This window comes from Hylobates moloch, unplaced genomic scaffold (genome assembly GCF_009828535.3).
Source record: "Hylobates moloch isolate HMO894 unplaced genomic scaffold, HMol_V3 SCAFFOLD_8, whole genome shotgun sequence".
NCBI classification, from domain to species: Eukaryota; Metazoa; Chordata; class Mammalia; order Primates; family Hylobatidae; genus Hylobates; species Hylobates moloch.
This window is the reverse complement of record NW_026652283.1, coordinates 125,108,464-125,130,718: the sequence shown is the minus strand read 5'-3', so window position 1 is coordinate 125,130,718 and position 22,255 is coordinate 125,108,464. Positions and strand designations below refer to the sequence as shown.

At 41.6% G+C, this 22,255-nt stretch overlaps 1 protein-coding gene across 1 annotated transcript in view; it reads right to left on the bottom strand.

Annotated features, from left to right (window-relative positions):
• Nucleotides 1-22,255, bottom strand: part of CSMD1 (CUB and Sushi multiple domains 1) — a 2,040,038-nt gene that overhangs the window by 190,623 nt on the left and 1,827,160 nt on the right. The window contains exons 41-42 of the mRNA XM_032158987.2: nucleotides 16,836-16,952; nucleotides 7,937-8,146 (exon numbers count right to left, since the gene is read on the bottom strand). Coding sequence (XP_032014878.1) covers nucleotides 7,937-8,146; nucleotides 16,836-16,952 — 327 coding nt within the window. The remainder of the gene's footprint in view (nucleotides 1-7,936; nucleotides 8,147-16,835; nucleotides 16,953-22,255) is intronic.

The window sequence follows — 22,255 nt, the reverse complement described above, 5'->3', positions numbered from 1 at the left end:
GAGTTTTCCCACAGTGGCCGTTCTGCAGCTCAGGGATGGTCGAGTGGTTTGGCAAGTCGTGGGAGAAAACTGTTCTTTTAAATCGACTTCATTAGGTTTAAACATTCTTTCCCCTGTTAGTGCACTGACTAAATCATTGGATTTAGAATCCAAAGACTTCATTTCCCTTCCTTCTTCTGAAATACAATAGCTTGGCTGACACAACTACTTTGGTGTCTAGCAGACTTGATTCCAAATCATACTTCCACAGGCAGCTGTGCACATTTACACAATTTGCCAACCTCTCTGATCTTCATTTCCCTTATCTGTGAAATGTGCATTCCACCCTTGGAATTTATGTGGAAATCAGGAAGCATAGAGTGTGGCGCAGAGTGAGCACACCATACATAACAGTTATTATTGTCATTATTATTACTGAGACAGGGTCTCACTTTGACGCCCAGGCTGGAGCGCAGTGATGTGATGGCAGCTCATTGCAGCCTTGAACTCCCAAGCTCAGGCAATCCTCCCAATTCAGCCTCCCAAGTAGCTGGGACCACGGGTGCCCAACACCACTCCCAGCTAATTCTTTGTAGAGACAGGGTCTCACCATGTTGCCCAGGCTGGTCTTGAACTCCTGGCCTTGAGCAATCTTCCCGCCTTGGCTTCCCAAAGGGCTCCTATTTATTTATTTATTTATTTATTTATTTATTTATTTATTTATTTTTTGAGACGGAGTCTTGCTCTGTCGCCCAGGCTGGAGTGCAGTGGTGCAATGTCGGCTCACTGCAAGCTCCGCCTCCCGGGTTCACGCCATTCTCCTGCCTCAGCCTCTCCGAGTAGCTGGGACTACAGGCGCCCACCACCAGGCCCGGCTAATTTTTTTTTGTATTTTTAGTAGAGACGGGGTTTCACCGTGGTCTCGATCTCCTGACCTTGTGATCCGCCCGCCTTGGCCTCCCAAAGTGCTGGGATTACAAGCGTGAGCCACCGCGCCCGGCTGCAATTTATTTTTAACATAGTAAAACAGGGGCAATTAGCTCTTCCAAACCAACTAATAATACTTCTGCAAGAGCAAATGAGGACATAAGAAAACACTAATAAAAATCTCTTGCATACAAATACTTCATTTACATAGAGTTTTAATCCAATTACGTAACAGTTTCATGGTATATGTATTACGTGTTTTTCCAGGCACCTTCTTAAAGGAACCAGCTTCTTCCCCTTTAACACATGCTCTTGAGTGAAGTCTGCTAATCACATTTCTCACTCTGTGACCCAAGTTGAGCTAACGCATAGTCTTTGTCCACCTGGCCTCACTGGCTGGACTTAGACACAAGCTGCCCCACCAAGAAAGTGTTCCCAGAATGTTTAGCAATCGCAGTAGGAGAAGCAGGGCCCTGTCCTTGCTGAGTAGGGTATGGTTAGATTGGGGACCTATCATCTGTGTGTATTAGGGCAGAAAAAGCTACGAAAATCACAACAGCCCACACAGCTGTCATCTTGCACTTCTTACCTAAACTAGTTTGAGTCAGATTTCTATCATTTACAATCAAAGAGGGCAGACTCATGGGGAACATCCTCGATCTTTGTCCCCCCCCTCATGGATTACATCTAGCCACTAATTGATGGCTCATCTATGGAGTCCCGGTTAGTCCTAGAATATGATCAAGACTCTATTTTCACAATTATGTGTAACAGTGATACACGTGTCTATGTGTTGCAGAGAGGACAACCAAGTCTTTCTTTTTTTTTTCTTCCCCCGAGATAGAGTCTCGCGCTGTCAACCAGACTGGAGTGCAATGGCACGATCTCGGCTCACTGCAAACTCTCGTCTCTGGTCTCCCAGGTTCAAGCGATTCTCCTGCCTCAGCCTCCAGAGAAGTTGGGATCACAGGTGCTCCCCACCACGCCCAGCTACTATTTGTATTTTTAGTAGAAATGGGGTTTCACCATGTTGGCCAGGCTGATCTTGAACTCCTGACTTCAGGTGATCTACGCACCTCAGCCTCCCAAAGTGCTGGGATTACAGACATGAGCCACCGTGACCAGCTGAAAACCAACGAATTCTGATCCCTTTGGGATTTCTGGTAGCAATGGAAGAGATGGAGTGAAAAGAAGAGAAAAACAGCACTGCCATTGATAATATTTTTATATCAGTGGTTATACCCAGGGTACACTCAGAGCTGATTGCACAAATGGGTAGGACGGCCACTGCCTGAGGTAATCCTTGGGGTCATGTTTCCTGAAAGTAACTGTGAATCCCACCATCCCTGTGTTAACTGATACTTCTCTGGCTGAAAGCACAATCCCTTAAAGAAACCCTCTACAAAATCCAACATTATCAAGACTGGGTACATGGTATCTGTGCCAATATCTGCAGTGACGTGAATTGGCTAAATTTTTTTAAAAAATTCTTTTCTATGTAATACTCTTTTGAATTTAAAAACATATATATTTTAAATGTTATTATTTTAATTGAGAGATAATAATTGCACATATTCATGGGGTACATAGTGATGTTTCAATACATATAATCTAAGTGATCAGATCTGGGTAATCACCACATCTGTATGTTCATCATCTCAAGCATTTGTGGGGGGAATGTTCAATATCCTTCTGGCTCTGTGAAATTACGGGATATATTATTGTTGACTACAGTCACCCTAAAGGGCTAGAGAACACTAGACCTCATTCCTCCTATCTAGCTACAATTTTTTATCCTTTAAAAGAGTTTTGCTAGCAATATCTGCAATGACTAGGGACTAAAAATTGATTTAATTTAATGAGGAAGCTGGAGCACAGACCTCAAACAAATAAAGGCAAGCCCTGCACAGGTGCTTCCTAAAATGCATATGCAGCACGACAGAAAGTCCCTCAGCATCAGGGGGAGAAACGCCTCAAGTATGGAGCTCACAGGTGCGCACTGGGGACCAATTACAGGCAAGGCACTGCGCTTCCCGCTGAGTGCGGAGCGAGGTAAAACAGAAACGACCGTCACCTTCATGCAGTGCATTGTTTTCAGTAAGGCATCCTTTAAACATAGAAACACAGCTGTCCCTTGGCTTTTGCAGGGGGGTGGGTTACAGGATGCATATAAAATAATGGAGCATTTTCATATAATGTAAGCACATTCTCTTGGATACTTTAAGCCATCTCTAAATTTCTTATAATACTGAACACAAAGCAAATGCCGTGTAAATAGTTGTTATTCTGTATCACTCAGGGAATAACGATAAGAAAAACAGTCTGTGCATGTTCAGTGGAAACACAACCATGTGTTGTATATTTCCAAATATTCCGATCTCTAGTGCTTGAATCCACACATGCAGAACCCGTGGATGTAGAGGGCTGACTGTATACAATAAATTCCTGATTTTAAAAAGTCCCAGGGTATGCCTGTCAGTCTAGGTTCATTTATATGGCATTAACAATATCCCGGCTGGGCACAGTGGCTCACGCCTGTAATCCCAGCACTTTGGGAGGCTGAGGAGGGCAAATCACCTGAGGTCAGGAGTTCGAGACCAACCTGGCCAACATGGGTGAAACTCCGTCTCTACTAAAAATAAAAAAATTAGCCAGGCATGGTGGCGGGTGCCTGTAATCCCAGCTACTTGGGAGGCTGAAGCAGGAGAATTGCTTGAATCTGGGAGGTGGAGGTTGCAGTGAGCTGAGATTGTGCCACTGCACTCCAGCCTGGACAACAGAGTGGGATTCCCTCTCAAAAACAAAAAACAAAAAACAATATCCCATATCTCAGTGACTTAAAATAAGACAGCTTCCTTCTGGCTCCGGGTTGGGACGGCAGGGAACTCTACTCCCGTAGATACTCAGGGATCCAGATGACTGAGTGGCCATTAGAGCGAACTAAATTTTGGCTCTTCAGGGTTCCATCCCAAGCGACATTCACTCCAATTTCATCACTCAAAGCAAGTCACACCACCACACTTCATTTTGAAGGCATCTCTATCCTGAGTCCAGAAGTAGAGAGAATGGGAGAGATTGGCAGGAATGCTCGTGACCAGCACACAAGAAGAAGCACATGAGAATTCAAGCTTCTGAATGAGGAGACCTCCCCTGGTCGGGGTACTCAGAGATTGCCCCTTCAGGGTATTACATAGAAACAGTTCTGAATGACTAACCAAAGAGTCGGGGTGGAGATGGAGAGCACTGCAGGCTGAGATTGCTACACGTGTAAGAGCTCTGAGGTAGAAGGGACTGTGGCTGCTGGAGACATTTCAGAGGGGCAAGTGAGAATCGAGACAGAGAAAGAACCACAGCCTGGGAGACTGAAAATAAGAACTAAGAACTTAGCCAGAGAGACAGCAGATCCTTATAAATGTTGAATGATTTCCGAAAAATCTAAGAAAGCATGGTAAACGCTTTCATCACGAAAGGAATAAGTCCGGTCTGCCTTTTGGAAAGAAGAGAGAAGTTGGAAGAGGAAATCTGGAAAGACATTTAGGAGTTTGGCCATTTTCTACGAGAAAGGTCTGAGAGCAGTCAGGGCTACTGGTGGTGACACAGGGAGGCAGCCACAGATTCCAGGAACATTGCACCTCACACTTAGTGAGATGGGGGCACTGGAGGATAAGCTGAGAAGCAAAACTGCGGGCTCAGCTTCGGGCACACGTTTCAGTGCCTGCGTCATTCCCAGTGGAGGTGGAAAATAGACGTCGCGTCCTGGCGCTTGCAGAAGACTTGAGCTGGAGGCACAGGCACAAGAGTTACCAGCTGTGAATGGCCACCAGGGGCTTTGAATCCAGGAGTTTGAATCATGGAAAGCATAGGATGGAAACGTAGGACGATTCCAACCTCCTATATAGCTAAAGTCAGTTAGAAGCGGTCAAGGAAGCAAAGAAAATAACAACTTAGCCAGAGAGACAGCAGAATAACCCAGAGACTGTGTGGCCCCTGAAGCCAAGGGAAAAGGGTGTCAAGAGAAATGGCAGCCATGCTGGATGTCACCAGGAGACATGAGAAAGGAAGTGTGCCTCTAGGGCTAGTGACATTAACGTCTCCTGCAATAGAAGATCTCGTCGATAGAAGACCCCATCATGTTAGACACCGGGTAAGCAGATAGGAGAAGTGTAAAACAGGTGTGGACATTGAGAATGTTTACGTACGTTTTCTGGAATTTTGCTTTAGAAATTAGAAGCTGGAGGAAGATAAGAGGTCAAAGGTACATTAAAATTATAAATAGATGTGTACGTGTGTATGTGTGTGTGTGGATGTGTGAGAGACAGATTTGAGTTATATTCAAGATGCTACTGGGGAAAATTTCATAGAGAGATAGTAGCTGAAAAATGCAGAAATAGAAAATATTCTCTATATAATGTCTCTGAAATAGTAGGAAGAGAGGTACCTAGAGCATAGGATTGATTACCGTTTTTTTCCTTTTTTTATTCTTTTTTTTTTTTTTTAGATGGAGGCTCCCTCTGTCGCCCAGACTGGACTGCAATGGTGCGATCTTGGCTCACTGCAACCTCCGCCTCCCGAGTTCAAGTGATTCTCCTGTCTCAGGCTCCTGAGTAGCTGGGATTACAGGCGCCGGCCATCATGTGCCGGCTAATTTTTGTATTTTTAGTAGAGATGTGGTTTCACCACATTGGCCAGGTTGGTCTCAAACTCCTGACCTCAGGTGATCAGCCCGCCTCTGCCTCCCAAAGTGCTGGGATTACAGGCGTGAGGCCACCACACCCAGCCCCGATTACCCTTAAGTAGGAGGTACATTCTCTTCCAACGAAAAAGAGAGAGAGCAGAAAACAGGTGCACAGGCAAGCACATCTGTATCCATTTTGCTGTGGGAAGTTGCTTCCTCTCTGATGTTGTCTCTCCCTCTCTCTCCATCTCTCTCTCTCCTGCTTCAAGTAGGGAATGATTAGTGAGTGATAATACTGTTTGCTAAGTAGTAAGAAAATAAAGAAGGGGAACACTGAAAGACACAGTGTGTTCATAGAAAAATGCTGGCAACGTCTAGAGGCATGTTGCTCACGGATTTAGCCTTCAGTTTGCTCTCTTTTTTGCCCCTATCTAGATTTCCAGTTTAACAGACCTCAATCCTGGAAGTCTGTGTCTATATTTTATGTTTTAGGTGAGACACATATAATAATGCCTAACAGTTCAACATACAATACTAGCCTCTTGCAGTAATAAATATCAAAGCCTTGTTTCTGAGCATTCTGTGGAATTAGGGAAACAAGTGATTTAACTATAGTAAAAAAAAAAAAAAGTTAGGCTCTAGATTTAACATTTTCAACCTCATTTGATCTAGCAATATTCAAGGAAAGGCCATACAAATTATTTTGCATGAAATAAAAATGTTCAACTTTTTCACGTCAAAAATGCTTTGATGATGCAAACTTTTCTTAGAGATTGCATATTTGAAGGAATAAAAAAGGATAAATTTCAATCACTGATTTTTTTCTCTTTTTGTGGCGAAAGTTGAACATGAAAAATGCAGGTAGCCATTATCTGTGCTAGGACAAGGTACACATACCTGAGAGACCCACAGACTTACTGCCATATGGATCAACTCCCTGCACCATGAGACTCTCTGTGTCCTAAAGGGACGAGAGCTCAGAGGGACATAGAGACAAATGGGAAAGCTATCTGAAGATGAGACTCCCCGGCTGAGCACAGAGATGACTACGGCCATGGGAGAGAGTGTGTGCAGGTGGGATGGGAGTGCAGGTGAAGCTTAGGTAACAGCCATACCTGATCATCCCCTGTGCGTCTGTGAAACCGCCTTTACAAAATTATACCTGAGGAAATTATGACAGTGAAAGAAACCAGACCTAACCACCTCCATCTTGCTTCTCACCTTTAAGCTGTCCTTGTTCATTTCTGGACATAGACTGAATTAATTTGGGGAAGGAATTCAATTCTTGGTTTGACTCTGAACCAAAACTGATCATGGCCCTTTCCCGAAAAGACCCCCTTCTTGCCTGGGGACCAGACTGTCTTTGCAGGACTAACAAATTACCTATAAGGTTAGAAATTATGGTTTAAGGGACATGCAGCCTCTGGCTCCAAGAGTCTGAACCTCCCCAAATTGCTCCTGGGATCACATCACTATTGTAAAACCTAACATCAGCGCTTGAGATATGTTGCAGACCCTGCACTTGGTGGATCAGCTGACACCACCCAGGCCAGTAATCCGGCCCAACCAGTTCTGCCATTGCACCCAGGAACAGGAGACAGCAAGAAAAACTCACTTCAGCCCTCCAAGATTCCATCTCCAACCTGACCAATGAGCACTACCGGCTTCCCAAGCCCCTACCCGCCAAATTATCTTTTTATTTTATTGAGACAGAGTCTCGCTCTGTTGCCCAGGCTGGAGTCAGTGGCACAGTGTCAGCTCACTGCAAGCGCCGCCTCCTGGGTTCACACCATTCTCCTGCCTCAGCCTCCCAAGTAGGTGGAACTACAGGCGCCTGCCACCATACCCGGCTAATTTTTTGTGTTTTTAGTAGAGATGGGGTTTCACCATGTTAGCCAGGATGGTCTCGATCTCCTGACCTCGTGATCCACCCACCTCGGCCTCCCAAAGTGCTGGGATTACAGGCGTGAGCCACGGTGCCCGGCCGCCAAATTATCTTTAAAAACTTGAATCCCTGAATGCTGGGGAGACTGAACTCAGTAATAATAAAACTCTGTTCTCCCACACATCTGGCTCTGCGTGAATTACTCTTTCACCATTGCAATTCCCCTGTCTTGATAAATCGGCTCTGTCTGCGCAGTGGGCAAGGCGAACCCACTGGCGGTTACATCTGTGTCCTTATCTCTGTTTTGAAAAATAACAAGCGTTCCACTACTAACCAGAAACCAACATTCCACCAAATATTATTCCAGTTGTACAAGCTTTGAACCAATTAGGGAGATTGATATTTACATACAATTTACATGTAAGAAGTGTATTTAGATTTGGGTTTCAGTTCTTGTTGCTGTTCCTTACCTTGGTAAGCAAGTTTAAATCCTTGCCGGTTTTGCGAATGGTCACTATAAAAGTGGATGAGGGTTTCGTGCGTTGTGCTCAGCAGGGCCGCGGGGAGATCCGTGCCGCTAAATTGTCCAATCATGGGGCTGGTGTGGTAAGGTCCATTTTGAATTTCAAGGAAGTCATGATTAGCTTCGGTCGAAAAATTCAGAAACTGAATATGTGCACCTATGGAAAAACATGCAAACTTGATGAAAGTTCATATCAAAATGTATAAAATCGAAGCTCATAAAAAGGGACTGAAGTGTTGGCAGTCTCCCCAGACAATCCCTCTCTGTGGGACAGAACCATGCCGTGGAGGACGCCATTCGCTGTGGATGACGGCAAACCCTGGCTCCATCTTACCTCTGCCACTTTCTGCCGCATGGTCTTTTCCCATGAAACTCACGTCCAGAAGTCAATTTGTCTGTGAAATACGAATATTACCAGAACCCCACCACAGAGCTACACACGCAGACGGGGATGATTTTGTCCAGTGACTTTCACAATTACAACAATCTTAAATATGAAGTTGTGATCATCTGTTACATCACCCCAAAAGCTAATAGAGAGCTTTATCAAGGAAAAAACAACAACAACAATAATTTTGGTCTTAAAACATGCCTGAGTTTTTTTGCTTTTGTTTTGTGTTTGTTTGTTTTGTCTGTTTTCCTTGTCCCACAGTTCTATGCAACAAACTTTAAAGGTGGCTTTTACTAACTGGATGGTCATACCATTGCACAGGTTTTATTAGTTTAGCAAGTGATCGTTTTCTATTGTGTTATGTGTGCAAAACAAATTATTGATGTTTGTGAGAAACCCAATCTAATAAACCCCACCATAATCTCACAATTAAATCTAACAGCCTGCCACAGTTCAGCATACCAAAAGAACGTTCCAATGAGCAGTATCTCTCATATCATACTGATCTGTGAATTAAATAAACTATGGCTGATAATTTAAAAGGAAACAAAAAAATATAATTCAGAGTTATTTGCATTGTGGCATTTTTTTTGAAAACTTATTTGACTACTGTGTCTTAGATATTCTAACTCATTAAAGTAATTTATATAGAACTCCAAAGACATTAGTCTTTACATAAGTCCATGCAGTTAAGCTGGGCCGTAAAACCTAAACTGAGCCAACTAACAGCAGTTGTAGAGTGTTATTCCAGTATAAAAGAAAGCTTTACTCTGCATGGTTCTTCTCTTTTTGATAGATGTGAACTTTAAAACATTTTTTTCATCTAATATGTTTCCTAGATTGAGAAAATTAAAGATAACACCTACTTGGGTTAACCTACTTAATTGTAAGTGCAGAAAAATATTCACACAAATATATCTACTCAGGTATCAAAGGAAAACACAGTTGTCAGGGGCCAGTACTTTGTAAAAAGGAAGAAAAAAGTCCAAGTGAAAAATTGTAGGGAGGAAACACCTAAAATCTCTCAACAAAATTTAAAGTCATACGAGAAAAACAATTTCATCAATTATGGAGAAACTTGGCAGGGAGCAGCAAAAGGGTAAATAGTGCCCCGCTTGGTGGGCATCATGTGAGGCCAACAGTATGTCTGAGGTCTGATTTGCCAACCAAGTTTGTTCCCAGCACAGTAATCATCACTATGCTCATAACTTACATGTGAGCAAAAGAAGGCTCAGAAATGTTAGATGTTCTGTCTCATGTCACACAGGACACGGCAGAGTGAGGTTTCACCCTGCACTAACCGACAAAGGCCTCACTTTTTCTGCTTTGGTATGCCAATAGGCTAGACAAGAGCTGACAGTCTCGATGACGGTAAAAATATTCCACTCTTCTTGGAGAAAATCAGTTTGTATTATGTTCAACCTAGATTGAAAGAGGATGAATTAAAAAAAAAATAGAATGTGAAAAACTGCAGGACGTGGCTGAGGAGACAAAATACAGAAGAAAAAGAAAGATCTTTAATAATTTAAGCAAAATTTAGAATGCTTTTTAGAATGAGTAACTAGATTCATATCACATTGTCCAAATCTATGGACCGGTACTACATCACCAGTCAGGAAAGGGCCTATGGTGGTCTTGGCCATCCTAACATCGTCTGCTGTGTATAACCAAGGAAGCAACTCTTTAAATTTACGACATTTCTGCAAACATTAAAAAATGTCAAACACTGCTGTTTGTTGAACAGCCTCCAATGAGCTATTAATTTGTTTCTAAATTCCAGAAAATATTTTTGTTCAAAAGAAATTCAGAAGTGAGAAAAAAAAGAAAGAAAAAAAGGGAGAGAAGGAGGCACCAAGAGAGGGAGGGAGGGGGAGGAGGGAGGGAGGGGAGAGGAGGGAGGGAGGGGGCAGAGGGAAGGGAGGGAGGGGGCCCAGGGGCTCCTGTGTCCCTTGGTTTGGAGCTGTCTCCTCTGCCTGCCATGACAGCTGAGCTCCTGGACTGCTCAGCCAGTGGCACATCCAGATCTGCCTGTCCAGTTACCCACTGCTGAGCTAAAAACACAGTTTGGTGATATGGCCCACAAATCCAATAAAAATGAATTTTGTTAGTAATAACTAAACTATACTAAAGAGTATGTGTGTGTGTGTGTGTGTATGTGTGGTGTGTGCATGCATGCATGCATTTGTGTGTGTCTGTGTGCACATGTGTGTTCGTGTCACTGCCTTATGAACACTGAATCCATGTGCTCCAGAGTTTTATAGACATTCCTCACATTAATCACAACCAGGCAGAATCAGAAGCTGACCCGAGAGTAACAAAAAACAACCTGTTGAATTGCTAGCACTTCTACGTACGTCCAGAGTACCAGACAGAAAGGAAAACTGGGGCCAGATTGGAACACTTAATATTTTATGGTAGGGAAATGGCTGAGAATGTGCTCACTCCACATGCGCATATGCAGACTTTAGATATATTTATCCAGAAACACATTTTGAAATTCATGAACCGGCACAGTCACGAAAGATAATAACTTGCAAGGGGATCAGGGTGCAAAGAAATGAAGGACATCCAACGTCTCAAAAGTACAGGATCTAGTGAAAGTGGTTTGTTACTGATTTGGAATTCAGCTTGAAAAGGAAATGGAATTATGACAATTATAATATTGTGAGCAAAATTACCATTTTAAGCAGGATAAATTATACAGCCACATATCAAACTACCTAATACATATCAGAAAATAGAACAGAGCCCAGCTCTAATCTGGCTTAAAATAGAATTATTTAGCTATCTAATTTTCAGCAAATTGCATCCAGTTTGACATTGTAAAGCCCAAATAAAAGGATTAAAATAAGCATAACCTGGTTATCCTTCTATTACCTCAGAGAATACTAAAACATATACATTATTTCAATAACAACAAAAAATCTGAATACTTACCTTTGGTGGAATTTACCCAGCACTCTCTTATCCATGATTATATATTGAAAATTAAGTGTCACTGACAAGTCACCTGCACAGAGAATTTTTGCCTTTGGCACTGACAGAACATTTAATAGTAATGTGACCATGATCTCAGAGTTAAACCCTAGTTTTTAGTTGATAGAACCTGTGAATATTACTTCCTCTGTTTTGCACCTTCTGCGTGTAATAAAACATAGCAAAAGTGTTAATACCTATGGAATTTATTGAACATTCTAAAGAACCTTTTATATTGTCCCTATGTTTCTAGACAGTCCAGCGGCATGGTAATTTTGGAGAGCAATGTGTGCACTATTCCTGCAGTAGATTTTAAATATAAAAGGTAATGGGGTAAGGCAGATAGAAAGCTTCATTGCATTTCTGTTAACTGTGCCCTTAGACACTCTCAAGAAAACGGAGACCGAAATCCTGAGTTGGTTGAGCTCTGCCAGAGCATCACAAAAGAACAAGCCAAGTCGGTGAAAAGGAAAGAAAATGGCACACAACTATCAGGTGTAGCCACTGGATAACTAAACTAGAATTTGCTTTGGCTATTAAAAACACTTAGCACTTAAATAATGCCCTATGTCACGCATTTACAATACTTCAAAATAGCCCTGTGGGACTGATATTTTATTATATTCCCTTTAAAAATAAGGAAACAAGTTTCAAAACCATTTTGTTGTCTTCTGCAATCATTGCTAGGACTAAGATTTCTACTCAGCTAAACTCAGAGCCCGAAACTGTGAGCAACCACAGCTTATGCAGCCAACTGCCTCAGTCCTTTACGCTAGAGTTCCCTTGGTCATTTTGAGGGACAGGCTGTGTGGGTCACTGTGGGTTACTGAGGCACGGGGTGGAAAACAGCTGTTCCCGGAATGAGTAATTAGGAAAACGAGGCAAGATGATTTCCACATGATACCAAACCAGCTAATCGCTTTTGCCTATTTAAACCGTGGCTCGATCCATGGGAATGGGCTCTGGGAGTAGAGTTAATCAAAATAATTATTTGACTAAACTGGCAACTGCTTAACTCCTGGATTAGATAATCAATCAGGCAATCCCAGGCTTATCCAGTTGTATGGGAAGATTCATAATACCCAACAAATCCTCCCAAGGTGAAAAACATCACATATATTTTTCTTCAAGAATTGGCAATAACGTCTTATATTCTAGATAAGTGTTATTACTCAGAGTAACTGGAGAAGCACGCTTACTGGTAGGCCAGCTGTGCCCTGAGAATCCAAATCCCAAAACTGTCAATCAAGGAAACAGATATGTATGTTCAGATACTAGAGATACAATCTGAAGCCTAGAAATTACATTTAAGAATGATTCGCAAGAACAATTTTTTATTTTTTATTTTGTAATTCACTTTGGAGTTTTGATTTGTCATGCTGTTTCATACTCAATAATCTTCTATCTCTATTTTCAACTTGCCAAAATCTCATGATTTCTACATTTTTACACGAAAGCAATTTTTCTTAAATAAGTAATATTTGTAAGAATCTTGTGAAAATCTTTGTGCATTTCTCATCTTATTAGACTGAAAGTGCTCTTCTATAAATTGGAGAAAGGCTTCCTGAAGGAGTCTGCCTCTAGCATCCAAGGAACTGGAGTTGCTTTGGGAAGATGCCAAATTCATTTCCTACTTCAGCCAGGGGCACTGAGTCAGAATTTAGGAAACAGGCCACGGGAAGCTACAATGTAACAGCACAACCTCCACTGAGGCTTCTTGCACACAGTAAAATTTGAGCACCCTGGGGGGTTACTAAGTGTTGCAAGTTTAAGTAGACACAAATTACAATAAATCTGACACTCTCTTAGGGTCTAAGGCAATCCAGCTTCCCATAATGTCTGTTTATTGATGAAATTTCCAGTGATACTTCAGAGGAAATACTGTTTAACACAGTTTCCCAAACCTCTGAAAACAGAGGAGGGGAGAGGCAGAGCAGTGATACCAATGCGCCATTTGCACTTACAGGAGGAGCTGGTTAACTGGTTACTTGTGTGAACTACCTATCACATATATGCCTTTTCTCAGCATTAAGGAAGACATATCTTCTGGCTATTCTTCTGCAACCTGATCACTAAGATCACCCTAACAGCATTATCCTGGTAAGATATTTTTAGTGTGACGTCAGCTGAAATATCTGTCTACCTTCCCAATCTCCCTGTTTGTCCCATTAGGAAATAAGGGGCCCTTTTCTGAGTTGTAACCATAGGAAATGTTCCGGAATCACTTTATGGTTTGGGTATTAATAGGAAGCAACATGAGAGATCAAAAAGGGGAGAAATCATAATTACAAGATAATTGTGCACCTCTGCTATATTCCCATTTTGTTTTACGTAAGAAACTTCTGGAGTGAGTGCTTGATTTGTGAGTGCAGATGTCTGAGCTTGAACCCCAAACTTACTTCCTCAAAATTTCCAAGGGTGTGATCTGATATTTTCTTATGATTCGGGAAATTCTGAGAAGAGCTTGCTGACAAGAATAAGATAAGGTTCAGAGAAAGAAAAATGAGCTGTGCAGTGCTGTGGGTATAAATTAGGAATTGAACAGGAGAATCTGCCTCAGATGAAATCGTTCGCATGCCACCGAAGTGTGGTTTGACATTTGACAACAAGACTCATGACATTGGCTTAAAATTCATGTGCATAGAAGGGAGACTTCAAGCTCTGGTAGTGGATATTACAAGGGAGAAGAGGCAGAAATTAAAGAAGGCCATGAATATATAGAACTAATTTACTTAAATGTTTTTCACTATAAAACAATGTGGGGTTGAAAGCTAGGTAGTAAAATGTTCTCAGATTCTGCAAATTGCTAGAAAATGATTTAAGCCCTAGAAAGAACTCCTACCAGGGGCATCATAATTCCAAATGTTGCCCACGTTAGGGGACACATCACCACTCACATGGCTCTCCTCCCAATTTCTCACTTCATGTCTATTACTGTTTAGAGGTTATAAAATTCATCACAGGCAAACCTGGTGCATTACTCAAATGTAATCTATAACAAATTATTCTGAAGCATACCTACGTCTATTCTAAAAAGCTAGGGATAATACGTTTTATGCCTGTTTGATTTGAGATAAAGTTTCTTTTCTCCTCTTCTAGATCCTCTTTAAACTCTGACGCTATGCAATATCAAATCTTTTTAAGATTTACATCAGTTTAAAGATATTTCATAATTTATTTTTCATTTCAATCTTTCTTTAGTTTGTTTAGGTTTATAGATCCCAAATATGAATTTAGACAATTTGGTTTCATTGAAGTTTTTTCCCAAATTATTCTCTTGCACAATAGTTCATAGATAAAAAATAAATAAGAAAATATACTAAATGATACTCTTCTCAGAAACGATAAAATAGTAACATTGGAAAAATAAGTTAAGAAAATATTTATACCAATTTTATTTTATTCATAAATAGAATGTTTCCCGTTAGTTTTTAGAAGAAGGTGGCAAATATTTGGAAGAATAATACAAAATACAACTAGGTGATTTTATTATTTGTTTCACTTTTTTTGTTGTTGTTATTGTTGATCACATGCCAACCCCTGCACTAATCTTCTAGCCAGAATTTTTATTTCTTTATTTATTCATTTATTTATTGAGATGGAGTCTTGCTCTGTAGCCAAGGTGGGGTGCAGTGGCGCGATCTCGGCTCACTGCAACCTCCACCTCCCGGGTTCACGCAATTCTCCTGCCTGAGCCTCCCAAGTAGTTGGGATTACAAGCAAGTGCCACCATACCCAGCTAATTTTTGTATTTTTAGTAGAGACGGCGTTTCATCATGTTGGCCAGGATGAGCTCGATCTCCTGATCTCATGATCCGCCCACCTCGGCCTCCCAATAGCCAGAATTATTTTAATTAACCCTCACCATAACCTTACGTAGGTATTTCAGGTATAGAAATGAGGAAGGTGGGGCTCCTGCGGATTAACTCATGTAAGAAAACCACACCTCCTTCAGGGATAGCTGCAGTTTGCCTCAGATTTCTCTCATTCTCTGATGTTAAGGACTATAATAATTTGCTCAGCAAGGCTGCGGTCCTTAAGAGCGCTACGGCTGTGTAAACTACCCCGGGTTACACACACCTCTGAAAGAATTCTTAATCCCTGACTCCAAAGATTAGTTCAACGAGTTCATGCCTCCAGATCTCCATGGCAAGGACGATGGGCCCAGCTTGGGAGAACACTGGAAGCATTGTTGCTGAAAGTGATTCACAGGTCTCTGTTTCATTTAGCCCTAGCAGGATCACTGCCTTATGCTCAGAGAGACTATGATTGAAAAAAAACAAAACTAGCAAACTAAGAAACCTGAGAGAAATAGGGGCTCCTGTAATAATCCTTCCACAGAGTCTCGCCCTTCCTTGACCACCACCGTGGCCTCCTACAGATAACTGGGTGGTGATGGACTCCCCAGGCTGTCCCCACTGAGCTTCTCTTCCACGGTCCTCCTCTTTTCTTGTGAACAGTCATGTTAGTGAACTGCATTTCCCACATCCAGCGCCTAATTGACCTGTCCGGCCGTCATTCCGACTGTTTGTTCCCCAGCCACTCTCTGCTGAGCAAGTCCACCCTGACTGCTCACTCCTACTGCTACTGCCATCCTGGGCATAGATTCTAAAAGCAGAAGCTTTGAAGAAAGTGTGTGATCTTCTTCCACGGCAGTGACTTCTATTTATGGTTGTATTCATTCATTCATTTATCATTCAGCTACTATTTAGTACAGAAGTACCCAGCTACTCTGCCCTAGGACATTCACTAAGCACCTAACTTGGTCTATATGAAGTGAGTACTGTAGAGAAAATCACAAGTAGGGGGACTCAAAAAATGAACTAAAATAGGAAGGAAACCAGGAGGCAGACAGGGAAAGGCGTGAGAGGGGATCAAAATTTCACAAAGAACATGCATTTCTGAAGAGAGGCCAGAAAAATGTTCTAGAATAGCATACACAACAATTAAATTTATGAATTATTTAAGGTGAATAACCTGAATGTTCATAACTAGATATTAAAAAAAACTTTTGTATTAACCTGAAAACAATGTAATATATAGTAAAAATGTATAAAACAATACTATTTCTTGAAATTTGTTTTATATTTAAAAGCAGTTATAACCTTCAAAAAGCCTTCAAAATTATCCAAAAGAAACAATAACCATTATTGACTTCCAGAGATAAATTAGAAAAAGCGCTATTATAAATAGATTGATAATTGAATTAGGGATGCTACATTTTGTACTTCATATGCCTACTATATCATCATTCGGCCAATTTAATTTGCCTTGAAAAGAGTTGCATGGCTCAATTGATTTTTCAAATAAGTTTTCCACTCTCAAAGTTACTCTGCCAAAGCCTTATTTAAATCTGTACGCCACTTTCAATTACAGATACAGTTATGTCAACAGAATAAGGCATTTTATTCTGCTTAATTCTTTCCAAGATGGAAATTAAAAAAACGAACTTTTAGGAATTGGTAACGTTTTCACTTACCATAGCCGATGGGTAATGAGATCCTCCAGGTGCAGTCTAAGTTGTTGGGGTAAGAACCTGGGAAGCCGGGGCTCAGGATCACACCACCCAAGGTGCTCAGCGTCCCTCCACACGTTGCTGTTAAGTGGACAAGATGTCAGTCCTGCAGGTCCTCACTTTCTCCCTGGAATCTTTGCTCCAACCTGCTTCACTCAACTATGCTGAGAAAGAGTAAGTCTTCGGAGCTGAATTCTGCCCCTCATTACAGCACACGATACAATGCTGTGTGCCTTAGTTATCTACGAGCTGTGCTCTCCCTCTTGACAGTGAACTGCTTTAGAATAAAGACCATTTTTCAAGATCCATATTCTCCTCGTACTCAAAGGCTCCCAGTAAAGATTAGTCCATTTAGTGTTTGCATCACAGTCAAGCATCAAATAGACTTCAGTGTACTAGCCTATTCATTGAGAGGTAGCATTAGTCCCTATTTATTGATTGCTAACTATGTGGTACTTACTGTGCCTAGATAAATACATTGCATAGGTTAACTCGCATAACAACCCTGAAAGGATTACCATTCCCCTCTTACATATGAAGAAACCAAGCCTGGAAGAGATTAAGAAATTTGCCTAAAGTGGCATGCCTGGTAAACAGTACAACCAGAAGGTCGTTTCAGCTGCGTCTGGTTCCAGTACCCAAGTTTCAGCCAGGACACATGACTGTCAGACAGCTTTTCAATTTCGGAATGCAGCTAACTGCAACCACTTTCTCCCCAGGAAATGTTACGCTGTGAGAGAGGGTGAAATAAGTTCATGCATCTTGCCTTATCTTGGGGACTCACATGTTTTGCTACCATATCTGAGGTTTGACTATAAAGAGACACAACTGATTTTACAGCAATCATGCCCAGTGATATAAGATGAAGCATTTGAAACTCCAATCTTTGAACATTTGTAACCTATTAAAATACTTTCTTATATTCCAAAATTAATGCAAATGATGCCACTTCTTTTCAGGAAGCCCACAGGGAACGGCTTTATTCTAACAATGCTCTCATTATTCAAAATATTTTAAACAAAATATTTTCTGGGAGCCCTCTTTTAGAGGCCCCCTGGGACCTAGGTGAAGCCTTTCTCTTTTTTAATCTTCATCAAGACTGAAATACTTTATTTGTAATTTAATATGAGAAATAGCTAAAACTCAAGTCTAGTGAATACGGTGATTGCTCAAGCCAGGGCACCATATTCTGGATTTCAAACATTGTATAAGTTGAAAAATGTGAGTTACAAACATTTAAAAGTGTATTTTTGTGGTGTGAGTCATAATTCTGGAAAGGCTTAGACACCATCAATACTGTTGCTATTTAAAGTATAACCTCTCAAGGCAACTTCTTTGAGACCAGGCATTTGCAAGGCGAGGCTCCCATCTGCACTTTGTCCATGCAGCTGCTGACTGTGCAGAAGACACACCAGCAAATCTGAGCGGCATGTCTAAATACATTTAGCAGTAATACCCTTTCCCTTGGGGCTCATGTGACCTGTAGTGACAGTAGATATGTATAACCAACTGTCCACGGTGTTAAACCAGAACAACTCCGCCTTGAATAGGAGCTGGATAAAATAAGGCTGAAACCTACTAGGCTGCATTCCCAGATGGTTAAGCCTTTCTAAGTCACAGCATGAGATAGAAGTTCAGTGCAAAATACAGGTCATAAAGACCTTGTTGACAAAAAGGTTGCAGTAAAGAAGCCGGAGAAAACCCGCCAAAGCCAAGATGGCCATGAGTGTGACCTCTGGTTGTCCTCACTGCTACACTCCCACCAGCACCAAGACAGTTTACAAATGCCATGGCAACGTTGGGATGTTACCCTCTAGGGTATAAAAAGGGGAGGCATGAATAACCCACCACTTGTTTAGCATATCATCAAGAAATAACCATAAAAATGGGCAAAGAGCAACCCTCTGGGCTGCTCTGTCTATGGAGTAGCCATTCTTTTGTTCCTTTACTTTCTTAATAAACTTGCTTTCACTTTACTTTATGGACTCGTCCTGAATTCTTTCTTGCACAAGATCCAAAAACCCTCTCCTGGGGTGTGGATGACAACCCCTTTCCTGTAATACAACTACAGGGAAGACATGAATGAAAAAGGCCGAATCAATGACAAACAAAGGAAAACAACAGAACCAGTACATGTGGTATTACTAAACAGTTCCTTTTGATTTTACATGATTTTCACACACACATGCAAAGGGAAATTATAAAATACAAACACTCATGTATATCTTCAGCTGAGGACTGAGGCAGCCCTGCAGGAGGAACTGGCCCAGGACCTCAGCGTACACAGCATCATCAACACGGATGTCTGTGTCCCACACAGACCAACTCTCTGTATATGAGAAACTGATCGTCGGCCTGACCACTGGGTTCATCTCCTGTCAAACACGCAACAATCACTGAATTACTTGAGAGCTGAGTGAAAACCATAGTAATCCTTTGTTTTTGCTGTTGTTTATTTTCAATAGATAAGCATAAAAACAGAGCTCCCAAAAGACGCATATCCATCTTTTCTTCCTTTGTGACTTTTTCTTAAGACAGAGTCTTGCTCTGTCGCCCAGGCTGGAGTGCAGTGGTGCAATCTCAGCTCACTGCAACCTCCACCTCTCTGGTTCAAGTGATTCTCCTGCCTCAGCCTCCCAAGTAGCTGGGATTACAGGCGCCCACAACTGCGAATATGCCTGGCTAATTTTTGTATTTTTAGTACAGATGGGGTTTCACCATGTTTGTCAGGCTGGTCTCGAACTCCCGACCTCAGGTGATCCACCTGCCTCAGCCTCCTGAAGTGCGGGGATTACAGGCCTGAACCACTGTGCCCGGCCCTTTGTGACATTTTAAGGCGACTGGGCTTGCCATGTCTTAGATTGGTTCAGTGTCCATCTCTGCGTGGTCGTCACGTGGCAGACGGACTTCCTGCCTCCTGCCTGGGAAGCTTCCTCCATGCCAGACCCTTTCTTACAGGTAAATAGCGTATTTAAAGTTATTGGTAAATACGGTTTTTGTAAAGGGAAAGGAGTTTATTTTTATAAAATGGCTAGAGACCTTATATTTTACTGGATTTATACATCTTATTTTGTGGGAATTCCTGGTTTTGGGGGGAGAAAGAATATACAGAATTTTTACTGAAGGACACAGACACACGGTGCTGAAGAACCCTGTGGTGCAGTGTGACAGGGAGGTCCTGGGCCACCTGCTGTGACGTGAGCTTCACCCAGCTGTAGGGCCCTAGAAAACTGTGAGACCATTCTGGGGCTTGTTATAAATATTCAAAATAGTCAATATTGGTTAAGCTCTGAGAACACTGCTTGGTATGTTAACCTCTAGAGCAGTGGTTTTATATACGTTCCCTTCATTAGTACTTTTAGTTTTCAAAATTAGGTCATGGGATTTCCAGGAGGTCTCAAGTAAAATATTATCTCTCTACGGACTTCTCCTCCTACAGTTCCCCAGTTTGGAGTAATCTAAAGCTGACGGCTACAAAAAACCTTTCGATCTCTAGAATCCGTCTTTGAGATTTATCATGGGTCATGTGTGACTTTTTTAAACAATGAAAAAACTTGTATACCCTGTAAAGAATTACAGAAGTCGACATAACTTCAACATGTGCTAATATTCACAATGTTAAATAAAAGAGAAAAGCCTATTATATTTTGCAAATATAAGTTAATTCTTTGAATAAAACATCCCATTATGTAATACAAAGTGACAGCAAAGGTATATTATTTGATTCAATGCCTGCTTAGAATTGATTTCATTGTGAAGTTTAAAAAGTTTCAATTCCTGACTTTAAGGGAAGGCTCTTCATTTAAAAATAAATAGGCAGATAGATGTTCTGTATGAATCAAAGCCAGTTTTAATTTTTTCCTTTTTTAAATTTTTTAATTTTTTCCTTCCAAATCAAGGCTGGGATTTTTTTTTTTTTTTTGAGACAGAATCTCACTCTGTCACCCAGGATGGAGTGCAGTGGCGCGATCTTGGCTCACTGCAAGCTCCGCACCCCAGGTTCACGCCATTCTCCTGCCTCAGCCTCCCGAGTAACTGGGACTACAGGTGCTTGCCACCACGCCCGGCTAATTTTTTGTATTTCTAGTAGAGACGGGATTTTACCATGTTAGCCAGGATGGTCTCGATCTCCTGACCTCGTGGATCCACCCGCCTTGGCCTCCCAAAGTGCTGGGATTATAGGCGTGAGCCACCGCGCCCAGCCAAGGCTGGGATTTTAAATGTCTGTACAAGTAGTTCAATGTTTTTAGCTGATATGTTAATCTAGACATTTATTTTTACCAAGACATAGCTTTTAAAAATAAGATACTGGCCACTAAGGTACATTTTTCACTTATAAGCAAACATGATATCGTGAACATAACATAAACAGGCATTCTCTCCTGGATGAGACTATGATAAAGGCTGAAGTTTTGTTTGTTTTACAGGTTTCGTGCAGTTTTATTTTCCTCTGTACACAATTTCATCTGCGTCCCATGCAAGGCAGTTAAATTGTATATTACTAGAAACCATTGAATACCTAAATTTATTTGAGATGTGGGGAAATTAGGCTGTGAGAAGAATGGGTAACAGACAGTAATTACCTTGCTTTACTTGTGGGTGCCCACACCACACTATGCTCAAATGAATGTGAATAGCTCCCACGACAATTTCAAGGCTATTCTGTGGCCTTCAGAATAACTAATGTTCATCCATACAGAGTTGACCACTTTCTCCTGAAACACCATTTGGCAGTACGGCATGCTTGAGGCTGACTGTCTGGAGATAAATGGGTTCTGAGCACAACCCCAGCAATACTGGAGTGTTGGAAGACTGTGAAGAACAATAAAGACAGTACCCCAGAAGTGTGACTGTTATAATGATCCAGGCTCTCTGATACTCATTCATTTCCTAGCCATTCTTTAATTGAAATTCTTGAGTGTCTACCACGTGCTGAAGGTGCAGAGGTGGATAGTGCATGTCTCTGTCACCGAAGCCTTTGGGGACTGTAGAAGGGCAAATTAAACAGCAATATCACTACAGCTCTGCAGGAAGTAAAGTTAGGCACATGGTGGTGGTAGCCCAGGGTAGAGATGACTCACTGCACCTGCAGGTGGGAGCCCAGACAGCACTGAGGAGGGGACACTCTCTCCAGTGCAAAATTCAAGAGGGTGCCTAAACAAACCCTCCAATAAATATTTTAATGCAGTATTTGGAAAAAATAAAAAGAAAGGCAGAAAATCTATGATGAACAAAATATGAAAATTTTAAATAAAGACAAGATCAGTACTGCCGATGTTTCCTTTTGCCTCTTTCCTATGATAAAGTTGGAGTATGGCTGAATACGGGAGCTGTAGGTTAGGATCCCACGGAGACGATAATTTAGGAGGGGACTGTGCCATCTT